General features: G+C 59.9%; 1 protein-coding gene across 4 annotated transcripts in view; it reads left to right on the top strand.

Annotated features, from left to right (window-relative positions):
* Positions 1-940: 940 nt before the first annotated feature.
* The window catches only part of STK11 (serine/threonine kinase 11), a 20,401-nt gene continuing 7,537 nt past the window's right edge, over positions 941-13,804 (top strand). For 3 of the 4 annotated variants that reach the window (XM_032252452.1, XM_032252456.1, XM_032252453.1), the window contains exons 1-3: positions 946-2,367; positions 12,436-12,519; positions 13,303-13,392. In XM_032252452.1, coding sequence (XP_032108343.1) covers positions 2,078-2,367; positions 12,436-12,519; positions 13,303-13,392 — 464 coding nt within the window. In that variant the 5' untranslated portion in view covers positions 946-2,077. Of the gene's footprint in view, positions 2,368-12,435; positions 12,520-13,302; positions 13,393-13,804 lie in introns of all 4 variants that reach the window. The other variant, XM_032252454.1, reaches the window with a different exon arrangement.

The raw sequence follows: 13,804 nt of genomic DNA, 5'->3' as shown, positions 1-13,804 counted from the left end.
GTAGAGACGGGGTTTCACCATGTTGACCAGGATGGTCTCGATCTCTTGACCTCGTGATCCACCCGCCTCGGCCTCCCAAAGTGCTGGGATTACAGGCTTGAGCCACCGCGCCCGGCCCCGGTTTCAGTATTTTTTTTAAAAAAAATAGAGATGGGGTTTCACCATAGTGGCCAGGCTGGTCTTGAACTCCTGACCTTAAGGGATCCACCCACCTCGGCCTCCCAAAGTGCAGGGATTACGGGCTTGAGCCACCGCGCCCGGCCGGTTTCAGTGTTTTCAACCTTATGAAGCCGCATTTTGGCAGCTCTTGTTTTCCACCAAAAGCCCCTGCTGAGCCCGTCCCCGCGCTGCCCCGAGCCGTCCCCGGGAGTTCCTCTGGGGCAGAGGCCGCCCCGCGCATTTCTCTCTCCCCTGGGCCAAGACAGGCTTAGATCAATGATTTTTGCCGGGAATTGACCACGCTGGGTTACTTTTTGACCCTTGACCTCGCCCCAAAGGGGAACTCGGGGAGGGGCTCTGGCAGGCGTGACCCCCACTCCTCCTTGTTCCGGGAGCCCAGGTTCCCACCCACCGGGCTGAGTTCACTCCGCGACCGTTCAGCGAGACCGTTGGCGTCCGTGACCTACGACCCCCGTCCCCAACCCCTCCGAGGTCAGAGCCGCGGCCTCGCCTCCCCATGCCTGCTTCCCGCCCCCTGCCTGTGACAGGCGCCTCCAAGAGCCAATGAGTGGGCCGTATCCACCCCTCGGGCGGGGCCAAGCGCAGACCAATCCCCGCTCGGGCGCCCGGCCGGGTCCGAACGCTCCAATCCTCAGCTGCGGAGGGGCGGGCAGAGGGACGGGGATTGCAGGTTCAGCCAATGGGTGGGCACGTCGGCGGCGCGAGGGGCGTGTCCTGCGGCCAGGCGTGCGGCGTCTGCGGCGGCGCAGGGAGGGGGAGGGAGGTAAACAAGATGGCGGCGGCGTGTCGGGCGCGGAAGGGGGAGGTGGTCCGGGGCGCCCGCGAGTGAGGCGCGGGGTGGCGAAGGGACTGCCGGCGCTGGCACTTGCTGCCGCGGCCTTGGATGCGCTGGGCCCCCCTCGCCGCTCCGCCTCCTCCACACGCGCGGCGGCCGCGGCGAGGGGGACGCGCCGCCCGGGCACCGGCACCCTCGGGAACCCCCCGGCCCGGAGCCTGCGGCCTGCACCGCCTCGGCCGCCCGGAGCCCCGTGGAGCCCCCGCCGCCGCGCTGCCCGGCGGACCGGACGCTGAGGACACTCAGGGCGGGGCGCGCGCTCGGGCCGACGTTTGCGGGGGGGGTGCCTGCCGGGCCCCGGAGACCACCGTGGGGTCGCGGGCCGGCTCGGGGGGCGTCCAGTGCGAGCCCTCGCGGGCGCCGGGCAGCGGCCGACCCTGAGCTGAGCTGTTGGCTGCCGCGAGAGGCCGCCGGACGCCCCAGCCCCCCGAGCCCTCGCCCGGGCCGGCGGCAGTCGGCGGTCCCCGGGAGGTCCGCTCGGGCGTTCGCGGCGAAGCGTTTGCGCCTGGGACGAGCGGCGAGACCGGGGCGTCGCCGGAGACGCCCCCAGCGAAGTTGCGCTCCCCAGGTGTGGGGGTCCCGGGGGGCAGCGGCGTCGCGGACCCTGCCCGTGGGATGGGCGGCCCGGAGAAGTCCGCGCTCGGCCGTGTTCCTGCTTGTCCGCGGGCCTGAGGTCCCCGGAGGATGACCTAGCACTGAGAACCCCCGGCCGGCCTCCCCAGGGCCCCCGCGGACGAAGCTGACCCCGACCGGGCCGTCCCCCCCGTGCCGAGGCCCGGGTCCCACTGGAACTCGCGTCTGAGCCGCCGTCACGGACCCCCGGCGCCCGCCGGTGCCGCAGACCCTGCACCGGGCTCGGACTCGCAGCCCGGACTGACGTGTAGGACAATCGTTTCTGTTGGAAGAAGGGTTTTTTCCCTTCCTTTTGGGATTTTCGTTGCCTTTTTTTTTTTCTTCTTTTTTCTTTTTAAAATTTTGGAGAAGGGAAGTCGGGACACCAGGAAGGACCGCTCACCCGCGGACTCAGGGTTGGCGGCGGGACTCCAGGACCCTGGGTCCAGCATGGAGGTGGTGGACCCGCCGCAGCTGGGCATGTTCACGGAGGGTGAGCTGATGTCGGTGGGCATGGACACGTTCATCCACCGCATTGACTCCACCGAGGTCATCTACCAGCCGCGCCGCAAGCGGGCCAAGCTCATCGGCAAGTACCTAATGGGGGACCTGCTCGGGGAAGGCTCCTACGGCAAGGTGAAGGAGGTGCTGGACTCGGAGACGCTGTGTCGGAGGGCCGTCAAGATCCTCAAGAAGAAGAAGTTGCGAAGGATCCCCAACGGGGAGGCTAACGTGAAGAAGTAAGTGCGGCTTCCTGGGGCCGGGCCGGGCCGGGGCCGGGGCCAGTCACTGTGCGGATGGTTCCGTCTTCCTTCCTTCTCTTCTCCCTCCCTCCCTTCCTTCCTGTTAACACCCTGAGCAGGACCCGGCCAGCGCCTGTGTCCTCCGTGCCAGGGAGAGCTGGTGGGAAATCTGCCTTAGGGACTCTTAGGCAGGGGCAGTTGTCGCAGCGGGGCGGGCGTTTGCCTGGGCTCTTGGACGCCAGTTAAAATGCCCTGGAAGCAAAACCCTCCTGGAAAGGGAGCGGCCCCCACCCGGGCCCCCTAAACCTGGTCCCTTGGCTCCCGCAGCTGTCCTTGGAGCAGAGGTGCCTAGTGGAACCAGCCTGTGTTTATTTGGGCCCCGAGAGTTTGTGTGGGCTGCCAGCAGGTTTTCTGCGCAGTGTGTGGCCATTACCGGGGACAGGCGCAATGTGATTTGTTTATCCTGTCGGAGGGGATCCATGGGCTTGCCAAAAATAATTGTTTGCACCGGCTTATCAGTCAGCAGGAGGGAAACGTAGCCTTTCCTCATTTGCCTGGGATGTGGAGCTGGAAGCATCCCGGGCTCCCGGCGCGAGGGGACGGTGCCTCCCTCCCGACTTGTGTCCGGACGACCTTACTTTTCAGACTGACTTCTTCAGGCGCTGGCTGCCGCTGGGCATCCCGGACGCCTCTGCATCTGCGCAGAGAAGCTCCTCCTGAGGGCAGTGCAGCCTGGCCTGAGCCTCTCCCAGCTGGGGGGTGGGGGGTGTCCCTTCCTTATCGCCACCAGACACGCTGCACCTGCCTCTGCCTGGCGGGCCCTGCTCCTCTCCCAGCCCTCTTTAACTTTCAAAACTTTTGCCTCCTGTTTCCAAGAAAGCACCTTGTCTACTGGGCTAGGCCGAGAGGGACTGGCAGGGACACCCTGCTCAGGGCACTGTGACCTTGGAAGGAGGTCCGGGGAGGGGCTCCTGCCCTGTCTGCTCTCACCTCCCTCCTGCTCAGGGGCTTCGGGGCGCACACACTTCTTTTATTTTTTTCTTTGAGTTGGAGTCTCGCTCTTGTTGCCCGGGCTGGAGTGCAATGGTGTGATCTTGGCTCACTGCAACCTCCGCCTCCTGGGTTCAAGCAATTCTCCTCCCTCAGCCTCCCGAGTAGTTGAGATTACAGACGTGAACCACCATGCCCGTCTAATTTTGTATTTTTAGTAGTAATGGGGTTTCCCCATGTTGGCCAGGCTGGTCTTGAACTCACGACCTCAGGTGATCTGCCTGCCTCAGCCTCCTAAAGTGTTGGGTTTATAGGCGTGAGCCACTGCGCCTGGCCTACACACTTCTTAACCAGCAAGCCGGCTGTGAGATGCGTGCTCCGGGGCTGGAGCAGTCAGGGTTAAATGGGAGCGGCTGGGAAGGGGTGTGTTTCCTGGAGGCCCCTCTGAGGTTTCAGTGCTGAGTGTGGACACTGTAGAAGGCATGGCTGGTTCCCTGTGCCTGGTTTCCAGGAGATGGGTTGGTCAGGGCGGAGCCCTGTGCTGGGGTAGTGTTGGCCCTCTGAAGGGACCAGTGACAGCCTGTCTCGCAGCAGTCAGAAAGCCATGCTTAAGGGCTGGGCGTGGTGGCTCACACCTGTAATCCCAGCACTTTGGGAGGCTGAGGCTGGCGGATCACCTGAGGTCAGGAGTTCAAGACCAGCCTGGCCATCATGGTGAAACCCCGTTTCTACTAAAAATACAAAACTTAGCTGGGCATGGTGACGCGTGCTACTCAGGAGGCCAAGGCAGAAGAATCACTGGAACCTGGGAGGCAGAGGTTGCAGTGACCCAAGAGCATACCATTGCACTTCAGCCTGGGAGACAGAGCCAGACTCTGTCTAAAAAAAAAAAAATCTGATTTGAGTTTTGACAAATGTATATGCAAGGTCAGTGAGAGACAGACGCTGGGTAGGGAGGAAACCTGACTGAGTGTGTGAACCCCTGGGTTTAGCCGTTGGGGGAGCAGCTCCCAGGAACTCAGGTGAGCACCTGAATAGCAGGGCAGAGCCTGAGGGTCTTGGTGAAGGCAGGCCAGAGGGTTACAGGAATTCAGTCTTGCCCAGTGCATGGGAGAAGAGGAGGGGACACTGAGGCAGGGAGGCAGAGGGGTGGGCAGAACCTGGACAGGACTGTGGGTGGAAGCCACCCACGACTCACGACCCCGCTGGCCTTGGAGGGGGTGATGTACCCTCACTGGCGTTCAGCGTCCACTTTCATCCTGGCCCCGAGTGTGCAACGATTTTGCCCTTTTGGGTCCCGCTGGGATGAGGGGTGGCCCTGTCCCATCCTGCTCATGGTCTGCAGGATCCATCTGCCATCAGGAGCTGCGCGGTGTGCAGCTGTGATTTAGTAACCACTGCACTTCCTCCAGCTCCCTGGGTGCTGCCGGTGGGGGGGGGGGGCCCTACTCTGGGAGCTGCTGTGTCCTGACTGGAGGCTCGCCACGTGCAAAGTGCTTGCAAGGAGAAGGGGTGTCCACTGCCCAGCCCTGAGGCTTGAGGCCTTGGCCAGTCTCGCTGCCAGCGCTGCAGGGAAAAAGCCTCCTTTGTGTGTGGGAAGCTTAATAAACTCCGCTCAGATTGTGTCTCACAGCAAGTGTCTGGAACCTTCCAGACAAGCTTCAGGCGTCCGGTCCTCCAGTTGGTGTGGAAAGCGTGGGCGACCGCCAAGGGGGGTGGGTTGGGGCAGATGGAGCCAGCATGCGTCCCTTCCCTTCCCTTCCCTTCCTTCTCAGGAAGGTGGCCCTGGAGTCCGTGCCTTGTCCTGCTCTCACCAGTAAAAAGTATAATCTTGTTAGAACTAGGAAAGTTACAGAAAGCATCAGGAACTTAAAAAGAGGTCTGGGCACGGTGGCTCACGCCTGTAATTCCAACGCTTTGGGAGGCTGAGGAGGGCAGGTCACCTGGGATCGGGAGTTTGAGACCAGCCTGACCAACATGGAGAAACCCCGTCTCTACTAAAAATACAAAAATTAGCCGGGCGTGGTGGCGGATCCTTGTAATCCCAGCTACACAGGAGGCTGAGGCGGGAGAATCGCTTGAATCCAGGAGGCTGAGGTTGCGGTGAGCTGAGATGGTGCGTGCCACTGTACTCCAGCCGGGGCGACAAGAGTGAAACTCTGAAACTCCGTCTCAAAAAAAAGAAAAAAGTATTCTTAATGTTAATGCTGTGGCATCTTGCTTTATTTCCTTTGAGGTTTTGTTTTTTCCTAACCTATCCAGGCAGTTTTTTTTTTTTTGGAACAGAGTGTCTGTCGCTCAGGCTGGAGTGCAGTGGCGAGATCTCTGCTCACTGCAGCCTCTGTCTCCTGGGTTCCAGCGATTCTCCTGTCTCAGCCTCCTGAGTAGCTGGGATTATGTGTGCACACCACGATGCCCAGCTAATTTTTGTATTTCTGTAGAGACGGGGTTTCACTCTGTTGGCCTGGCTGGTTTCCAACTTCTGACCTCAAGTTATCTGCCTGCCCTCGGCTTCCCAAAGTGCTGGGATTACAGGCATGAGCCACCGAACCCGGCCTGTAAAATTTATTAAAATGTGGACCTGAGTCCCTCCGCCCTTCCCTTTGCTGTCACTTCCACGTGTTGCAAAACACTGCTTTCATGTCGTTTCTTTCTACCTGTTAGAAATGTGAAAATCGGGGCATGCCAGCTGCCACAGGAAACGGACCAGATGGGGTCTGTGGCTCTCCCATCCCCACGGACCCTATGGTGTCCAGCCGGGAGGCGGGAGGTGTGCTTGGGTGGGGCAGTGATTGGCAGATGCTTGGACCCATGCAAAACAGGCTTTTTGCAAGTTGAGGAGTCAGCCCTGGACTTTGTAGACCTTTATGTCCCAGGTTCCGTTTATGGGGCTCTAGCATCTGCCCAGGCTCCTGTGGCAGCCATGTGAGGCCTGGGTGCCCTCGAGGGCTGTCTGTCCCCCTCCCTGGGCAGAGGGAGGGACAGTTCTGAGAGTGGGTGGAATCTTGGGGGCCGGGCAGCCGCAGAACAGCGGGGGTGATGGGTCCAGTGGAGGTTCTGGGCTGGGCACACAGTGGGCTCCTGGTGCCCTGCCAGCTGGGGCGGGCATGGAACGTTGTTTCCTCGCCCGGGATCTGGGGTGCTGCCGTGGCTGTCGAGGAGTCACAGTGAGGCAGCTTGGTGTCCTGTGTGTCCCACATCCACCACCGTGTTGCTCAAATTAGACGCGATTTTCTTTTCCCTTCTTTCTTTTTTTTTTTTTTTTTGACACGACGTTTCGCTCTTTTTGCCCACGCTGGAGTGCAGTGGCACGGTCTTGGCTCACTGTAATCTCTGCCTCCCAGCTTCAGGTTCAAGTGATTCTCCTGCCTCAGCCTCCCAACTACCTGGGATTCCAGGCAGGACTCACCATGCCCAGCTAATTTTTGTATTTCATTTTATTTTATTTTTTCAGTAGAGATGGGGTTTCACCATGTCGGCCAGGCTGGTCTTGAAATTCTGACCTCAGGTGATCCGCCTGTCTTGGCCTCCCAAAGTGCTAGAATTACAGGTGTGAGCCGCTGCACCTGGCTGGACTCGATTTTCTTTGGTGACAGGGTCTCACTGTATCAGCCAGGCTGGAGAGCACTGGGCTCAGGTGATCCTCCCCCCCTCAAAGTACTTGGGACTACAGGTGTTCGCTACCACAACTGGCTAATATTTTGTAGAGATGGGGTTTCACCCTGTTGTCCAGGCTGGTCCCGAACACCTAGACTCAGGCTATCCACCGGCTAGCCACTGCAACCTGCCAATCCTTTTATTGGCATGTAATTCACATATCACAAAGTTCACCTTGGCTGGGTGTGGTGGCTCACGCCTATAATCCCCGCACTTTGGTAGACCAAAGCCGATGTATCACCTGAGGTTAGGAGTTTGAGACCAGTCTGACAAATACGGTAAAACCCTGTCTCTACTAAAAATACAAAAATAAGGTGGGCGTGGTGGCAGGCGTCTGTCATCCCAGCTACTCGGGAGGCTGAGGCAGGAGAATCTCTTGAACCTGGGAGGTGGAGGTTGCAGTGAGCTGAAATTGCGCCACTGCACTCCAGCCTGGGCGACAGAGCGAGACTCCATCTCAAAAAAAAAATTTCACCTTTTTGTCATTATGATTTTTTTTTTTTTTTTTTTTGAGACAGAGTTTTGCTCTGTCGCCGAGGCTGGAGTGCAATGGCGCAATGTTGGTTCAGTGCAACCTCCGCCTCCCTGGTTCAAGCGATTCTCCTGTCTCAGCCTCCCGAGTAGCTGGGATTACAGGCCCCCGCCTACATGCCTGGCTAGTGTTTGTACTTTCAGTAGAGAGGGGTGTCACCGTGTTGGCCACGCCTTGTGATCTGCCCACCTTGGCGTCTTAAAGTGCTGGCATTACAGGCGTGAGCTACTGCACCTGGCCGAGTATATGGTTTTAAAGGGTGTAATTCAGTGGCATATAGTACGGTGACAGAGTTGCACACCTGTCACCTCTATCAGCTTTCAGAGCATTCTCATTACCGCAGTGGGAAACCCCTTCTCCATGAGCCGTCACTCCCCGTTCCCAACCCCAGCCCTAACACCCACGAATTCCTTTCCCGTCTCTGGATGGGCCTGTCCCGGACATTTCACATAAATGGAGTCACACACCGTGTGGCACTTTGTGTCCGGCGTGTCTCACGGAGGGTGCCATCCTCAAGGTGCATCCGCGCTGTGGCCTGGGTCTGAGCCCTGCTGCTGTTCACGGTTGTGTCGTGGTCCAGTGCGTGGAGGGCTGCACCGTGTTTGACCCCTCCTCTGTGGGTGGACACTCGGGCTGCCCCCACCTCTGCCTGTGAATCGTGGGTGCTTCGGTGCCCGTGCACTCAGCCGGCGTCCCCCTCGAATGCCTCCTGAGGGCCTTGTTTAAGCCACGTCCGCAGGGACTAGGGCGCGCGGTCTGGAGGTGGGAGTTCCTGGGTCTCCGTGTGCCTCCCAGTCCTGCTCTGGGCCTCAGGAGGCCGGCCGTCTCTTCCCTGTATGATCTGTTTCCAGGCTGACAGAGGCTCCTGCCCCCATCCCTCTGTGAGCTTGAGTGGCGTTTATGACTCTCCTTCCTGTTTCCTGTCTGGCTAGTCGACAAGTCAGCGAAACAGTCTACACTGCCTGGGCAAGCCCAGCGGGTTCCTAACGTGGTACCTGGGAGCGCCTGGCAATGCCCTGATGGCTGGGCTTCCCTCTCACCAAGCTCTTAGGGTTCCCTGCGTCTCTTGTTCACGTTCTACTCTTTATCTGGCTGGAGATGTCAGAGGAAGCCTGACAGTCTAGAGAGGCTGATGTGCCCCAGCATCCCAGCGGTGACTGCCAGCAGGCAGAGGGTGCTCCGCCCCTGCTTCTCCCCTGGCACAAATCAGGGGACTCAGGCCTGCGTAGAATGTCTTGGTCCTTTTTAGTTAAACAGACAACCCAGTGTCCCTTGGTCTATGCCCAGCTGCTTAGGAACGCTGGGCTGTTCCTTGTTACGGTTGCTGTGGAGTGTCCCTGTGGAGGGGAGGCAGGGGCAGGGCGGTGGGAGGGGCTGGCACCTTCGGTGTGGGCAGGATCCTCCTGTTCCTGTTTCCCCACCTGTAGAATGAGGGCTCGTGGGGGAGACATGGTGTCAGCGGGTGGTAGCCGGCACGGGGAAGTTTCCAGGACAGAGTCCCCCACCCTCGTCAGCGCAGGGAGGTTTCCAGGACCGAGTCCCCTATCCTCATGTGCATTTAGGGCCATGCAGCCCCTAAGTAGCCCCCAGAAGACTCTGAGGCTGAGCCTCTGGCCTGGCTGCCCCTCCTCGGGGTTAGGACTGCACTGGAGCCTGGGTGGGTGTGAGGTGGTCCCCGCATGGGGAACAGGAGGTGTACGAGGGCGGCGCTGCCCCTGAGGCTCCCGCGGCTCCCCCGGCCACACTGAGGAGACTGGAGGAGGGTGTCCTGGGCCACCCTTGCCACCTGTAGCCGGCTTCTGCCAAGGGGGGGCACCTTTGCCTCATGGCTGAGCGTCAGGCTCTCAGGGCCTGTGTCTGAGCATCCGGCTTCTGCTGGCCAGTGGCAGCCTCCTTTGGCTCTGGTGTCCCTGAGGCAGTGGCCCCCTAACATCAAGTGGTGTATCCCCAACACTGGGGAGGGCCCTGGTCTGGCCTGGTCGGGGCTCAGGCTGGTCCTGGTCTGAAAACAGCACTCTCCCCACCCACCACCACTCCGTCTCCTCTCAACAGAAGGCAAGTCTTGGCTCCCAGAAATGGGCTGTGACCCTCGTCAGCGGGGAGGTTAGGGCCACACAGATTCCTGGGGACAAGGAACTGGAGCTGAACCGGGCCTCTTGGGCCCACCCTGAGCTCTCCTGAGCAGCCTGGCAGGCAGGAGGGCACTGGGCCCCGGAGCCTTTCTGAGCCCAGCCTGGCCCTTAGCGTCCCCCTCGGTGCCCTGGGCGCCTGCCAGCCTGTGGACACCGGCCCTGGCCAAGTCTATAAATAGCCTTGCCGGGCCTTGCTGGGAATTGGTGCCACCAGCACATAGCCCGGAGAGAACGGAAATGCAGGGCTTCCCAGCGAAAAGACCAGGCCCGCTGCAACCAGTGGGGAGTGGGGACGCTCCTCAGGGCGGGGCGCTGGGCTCAGCCAGGGTCTGGAGGCACTCACTCAGTGGCGCCTCTCTGTGCCCCGTCCTGTCACCCAGCTTCCTTTCCCTTCATCCTGCTCTCCCAGCTGCTCCCCAGGCTGGTGGCCCCTGGTCCAGGCCCAGCCCCAGTGCAGCCTGCAGCCCTGGCAGAGCCCTGGTCTTGGCCTTCTGAGATTGGACTGAGGGCAGTGAGCAGTGTCAGACCCTTGGGATTCTTAATGCACTGGGAGTCATGAGCTGACGCTTCCAGCAACAGGCGGCTGTGGGCAGGGGCCGGGCAGGCTGAGTGATGGGATACCTCTGCCACTGGTATGGAACCCTGGGCAGGGGTGGGGCAGGCTGAGTGATGGCATACGTCTGCCACCCCCTTTCATGGAGCCCTGGGCAGGGGTGGGGCAGGCTGCATGATGGGACACCCCTGTCACCTCCAGCTATTTTTTTTTGGAGATGGAGTCTCACTCTGTTGCCCAGGCTGGAGTGCAGTGGTGCCATCTCGGCTCCCTGCAGCTTCCGCCTTCAGGGTTCAAGTGATTCTCGTGCCTTGGCCTCCTCAGTAGCTGGGATGGCAGGTGTGCACCACCGCGCCCGGCTAAATTCTGTATTTTTTTTTTTTTTTTTAAGACGGAGTTTCACCATGTTGGTCAGGCTGGTCTTGAACTCCAGACCTCAGGTGATCCGCCCGCCTTGGCCTTGGAAGTGCCTGGATTACAGGCGTGAGCCACCACACCCGCCCCACTTCTGTATTTTTAGTAGAGAGGTTTCACCATATTGGGTAGGCTAGTCTCGAACTCCTGACGCCAGGTGATCCTCCCGCCTCAGCCTCCCAAAGTGCTGGGATTACAGGCGCGAGCCACCGTGCCCTCCCCCCGCTCCCCCGCCCCCCCGCCAGCGATTTTCTATGCTACCTGCTTGCGCTCCCTGTTAAGGATTTAAAAAGACTGTGGAGATGTAATTTGCATACTGTACAACTCAGTCATTCACAGTGTACAGTTCATTGGCATTTCGTACATTCACACGGTTGTGCAACCGCCACTGAATTCCAGAATATTCTGTCACCCTAAAAACAAGCCCCGTTCCTATGCTGTCACTCTCCGTCCCCTCCACCAGCCCCAGCCACTGTGAATCCACTCCTGGATTGGCCTGTCATGGTCGTTTCACAGAATGGGATCCTGTCCACTGGGCCAGGTGGCCCATCCCAGCACTTTGGGAGGCTGAGGTGGGTGGATCACGAGGTCAAGAGATCAAGACTATTGTGGCCAACATGGTGAATTAGCTGGGTGTGGTGGTGCATGCCTGTAGTCCCAGCTCCTAGGGAGGCTGAGGCAGGAGAATCGCTTGAATCCAGGAGGCAGAAGTTGCAGTGAGCCGAGATCACACCACTGCACTCCAGACTGGGTGACAGAGTGAGACTCTGTCTCAAAAAAAAAAAAACAAAAGAAAATTAATCAGGTTCAAGTGGTTCTCCTGCCTCAGCCTGCCGAGTAGCTGGGACTGTAGGCATGCACCACCACCCAACTAATTTTTGTATTTATAGTAGAGATAGGGTTTCACCATGTTGTCCGGGTTGATCTCCATCTCTTGACACCAGATGATCCGCTGCCTTCGGCCTCCCAAAATGCTGGGATTACAGGCGTGAGCCACCGTGACCTGCCGAATTCTTGTATTTTTAGTAGAGACAGCGTTCGCCATGTTGCCCGGGCTGGTCTCGAACTCCTGACCTGAAACGATCCACCTGCCTTAGCCTCCTGAAGTGCTGGGATGACAGGCGTGAGCCATCGTGCCTGGCAGGGTCACTTTGGAGAAATGAGATGCCCACAACAGGGCAGCCGCTGCAGAGGGGGCAGTGCCTGCTGGCCTGCTGGGCCCTGGGCACTGGACACCAACCCTTGTGACAGGCAGGTGGTCATGGCAGACCCTGCGATGGCTTCAGCGGCTGGCTTCTCCTTCTCGGGGTGCCCCTTCCTGTGGGCCATCTTTTCAGTTCACCTGCAGCCCATCCTCCATGGCCTGGGCCTCTCAGAGGACTGGGGAGCCCTTGGCAGCGTGGGACCGTACTGTGTGATGGGGCCATCACCAGGGCCCCAAGTCACCCTGTTTCCTGCCGTAGTCTGGGCTCCATCTGTGCTGCTATCGCAGTAGTCTTTCTAGAAAGCACAACTGTGACTGAGTTACAAAGCTGAATTAAGACTGTCCTCACCGGGTCCTCCAGAGCCCTCACCGGCCAGTGACAGACTGCAGGGCGCCGTGTTGCCTTCCCCTGCCGCCCTGAGCCTGGGTGTGTGGCCCCTGCAGGGCCCCGCCCCAGCATTCTGAACCCATAGCTTCTCTCCAGGGAAGGGAGCCAGGCGTGCCACCTCTGTGGGGAGATGGAGAGGCCGACTCCAGGGATTCAGGTCATGTCACTGACACACCTTTGTCCTCTCTGTCCCAGGGAAATTCAGTTGCTGAGGAGGTTACGGCACAAAAACGTCATCCAGCTGGTGGATGTGTTGTACAACGAAGAGAAGCAGAAAATATATCCTTCCCGGCACTGAGCTGCGGGCCCTCCGTGGGAGGGGCGGGGCCCGGGCCGGCCTGCCCTGGGGCCTGTACCTCGTCCCGTCTCCTTGAAGGATACTGGCACACGAGGGCAGTTGCCTTACCTGGTTCCCCGGAGGTCAGCCATTGTGGCAACGGCTAAGCAGCTTGCTGAAAGGGGCCCCGAGCCCCAGCCCGTGTCGTGGGGCTGTGGGGGCGTCAGGGCCCTTTTTTCCTCATAATCTCCTCCCAGGCTAACCAGGGGTGCAGCCAGGGCCTGTCTGAGACAACCCACACAGGCTGAGTGTTGTGGGCCATTTTGGTCATGGCCAGGTGTGTCCTCGTGTCATCTGTAGATGCCCCCAGTGGGTCCTGTGGGCACAGCCTCCCTACGGAGACTGTTCTTCCCGGGGCCCTGTGCCCAGAGCAAGAGCTAGAAGTGGTGCTGAGGCCGGGGCTGTGTTCTCTGAGCTGCAAGGCCAAGAGCCGGGGCCTGTCCTACGTGGACCTGAGCCTGCTGGTGGGGGTGTCTGGGAGGCCTTGTCCCCTGCCTGTGGGCGGGGTGGGGGAAGTGAGCCCTGCAGGAACGCTGCCTCGAGAGTCCTGTCCTTCACACCTTCTTTGGCTTCCTCCTGGGACTCCAGGGCCCTGGGCCTTTGTAGAGGTGTGGCCCAGGGAGCGGCAGGGGGCGTGCAGAGGGCCCCTCCAGAGCCCCTCTGTGGCCCTGTGCTCCCGGGCCTGTGGGTGGGGCCACCCCTGAGCTGTGTCCTTAGCGTCGCACGTATATGGTGATGGAGTACTGTGTGTGCGGCATGCAGGAGATGCTGGACAGCGTGCCCGAGAAGCGCTTCCCGCTGTGCCAGGCCCACGGGTACGTGCGGGGCGGGGCCGGGGGCCAGCTCCTTTCCCTGTGCCCACACTGCTTGTCCTGGTCTTCATTGATGTGAGGGCCCAAGTTTTTTTTTTTTTTTTTTTTTTTGAGACAGAGTCCCTCTGTCACCAGGCTGGAGTGCAGTGGTGCAATCTCGGCTCACTGCAACCTCCGCCCCCTGAGTTCAAGCGATTCTCCTGTCTCAGCCTCCCGAGTAGCTGGAATTCCAGGTGCCCACCACTATGCCCAGCTAATTTTTGTATTTTCAGTAGAGATGGGTTTCATCATCTTGGCCAGGCTGGTCTTGAACTCCTGACCTTGTGATCCACCTGCCTCAGCCTCCCAAAGTGCTGGGATTACAGGTGTGAGCCACCGCGCCTGGCAGCCCAAGTTTTTGGAAAACAGTTTTTGT

The sequence above is a fragment of the Sapajus apella genome, unplaced genomic scaffold (genome assembly GCF_009761245.1).
Source record: "Sapajus apella isolate SASKATOON/1434 unplaced genomic scaffold, GSC_monkey_1.0 scaffold77, whole genome shotgun sequence".
In the NCBI taxonomy this organism is placed as follows: Eukaryota; Metazoa; Chordata; class Mammalia; order Primates; family Cebidae; genus Sapajus; species Sapajus apella.
The sequence above is the reverse complement of the archived record's forward strand: the minus strand, read 5'-3'. Positions and strand labels throughout refer to the sequence as shown.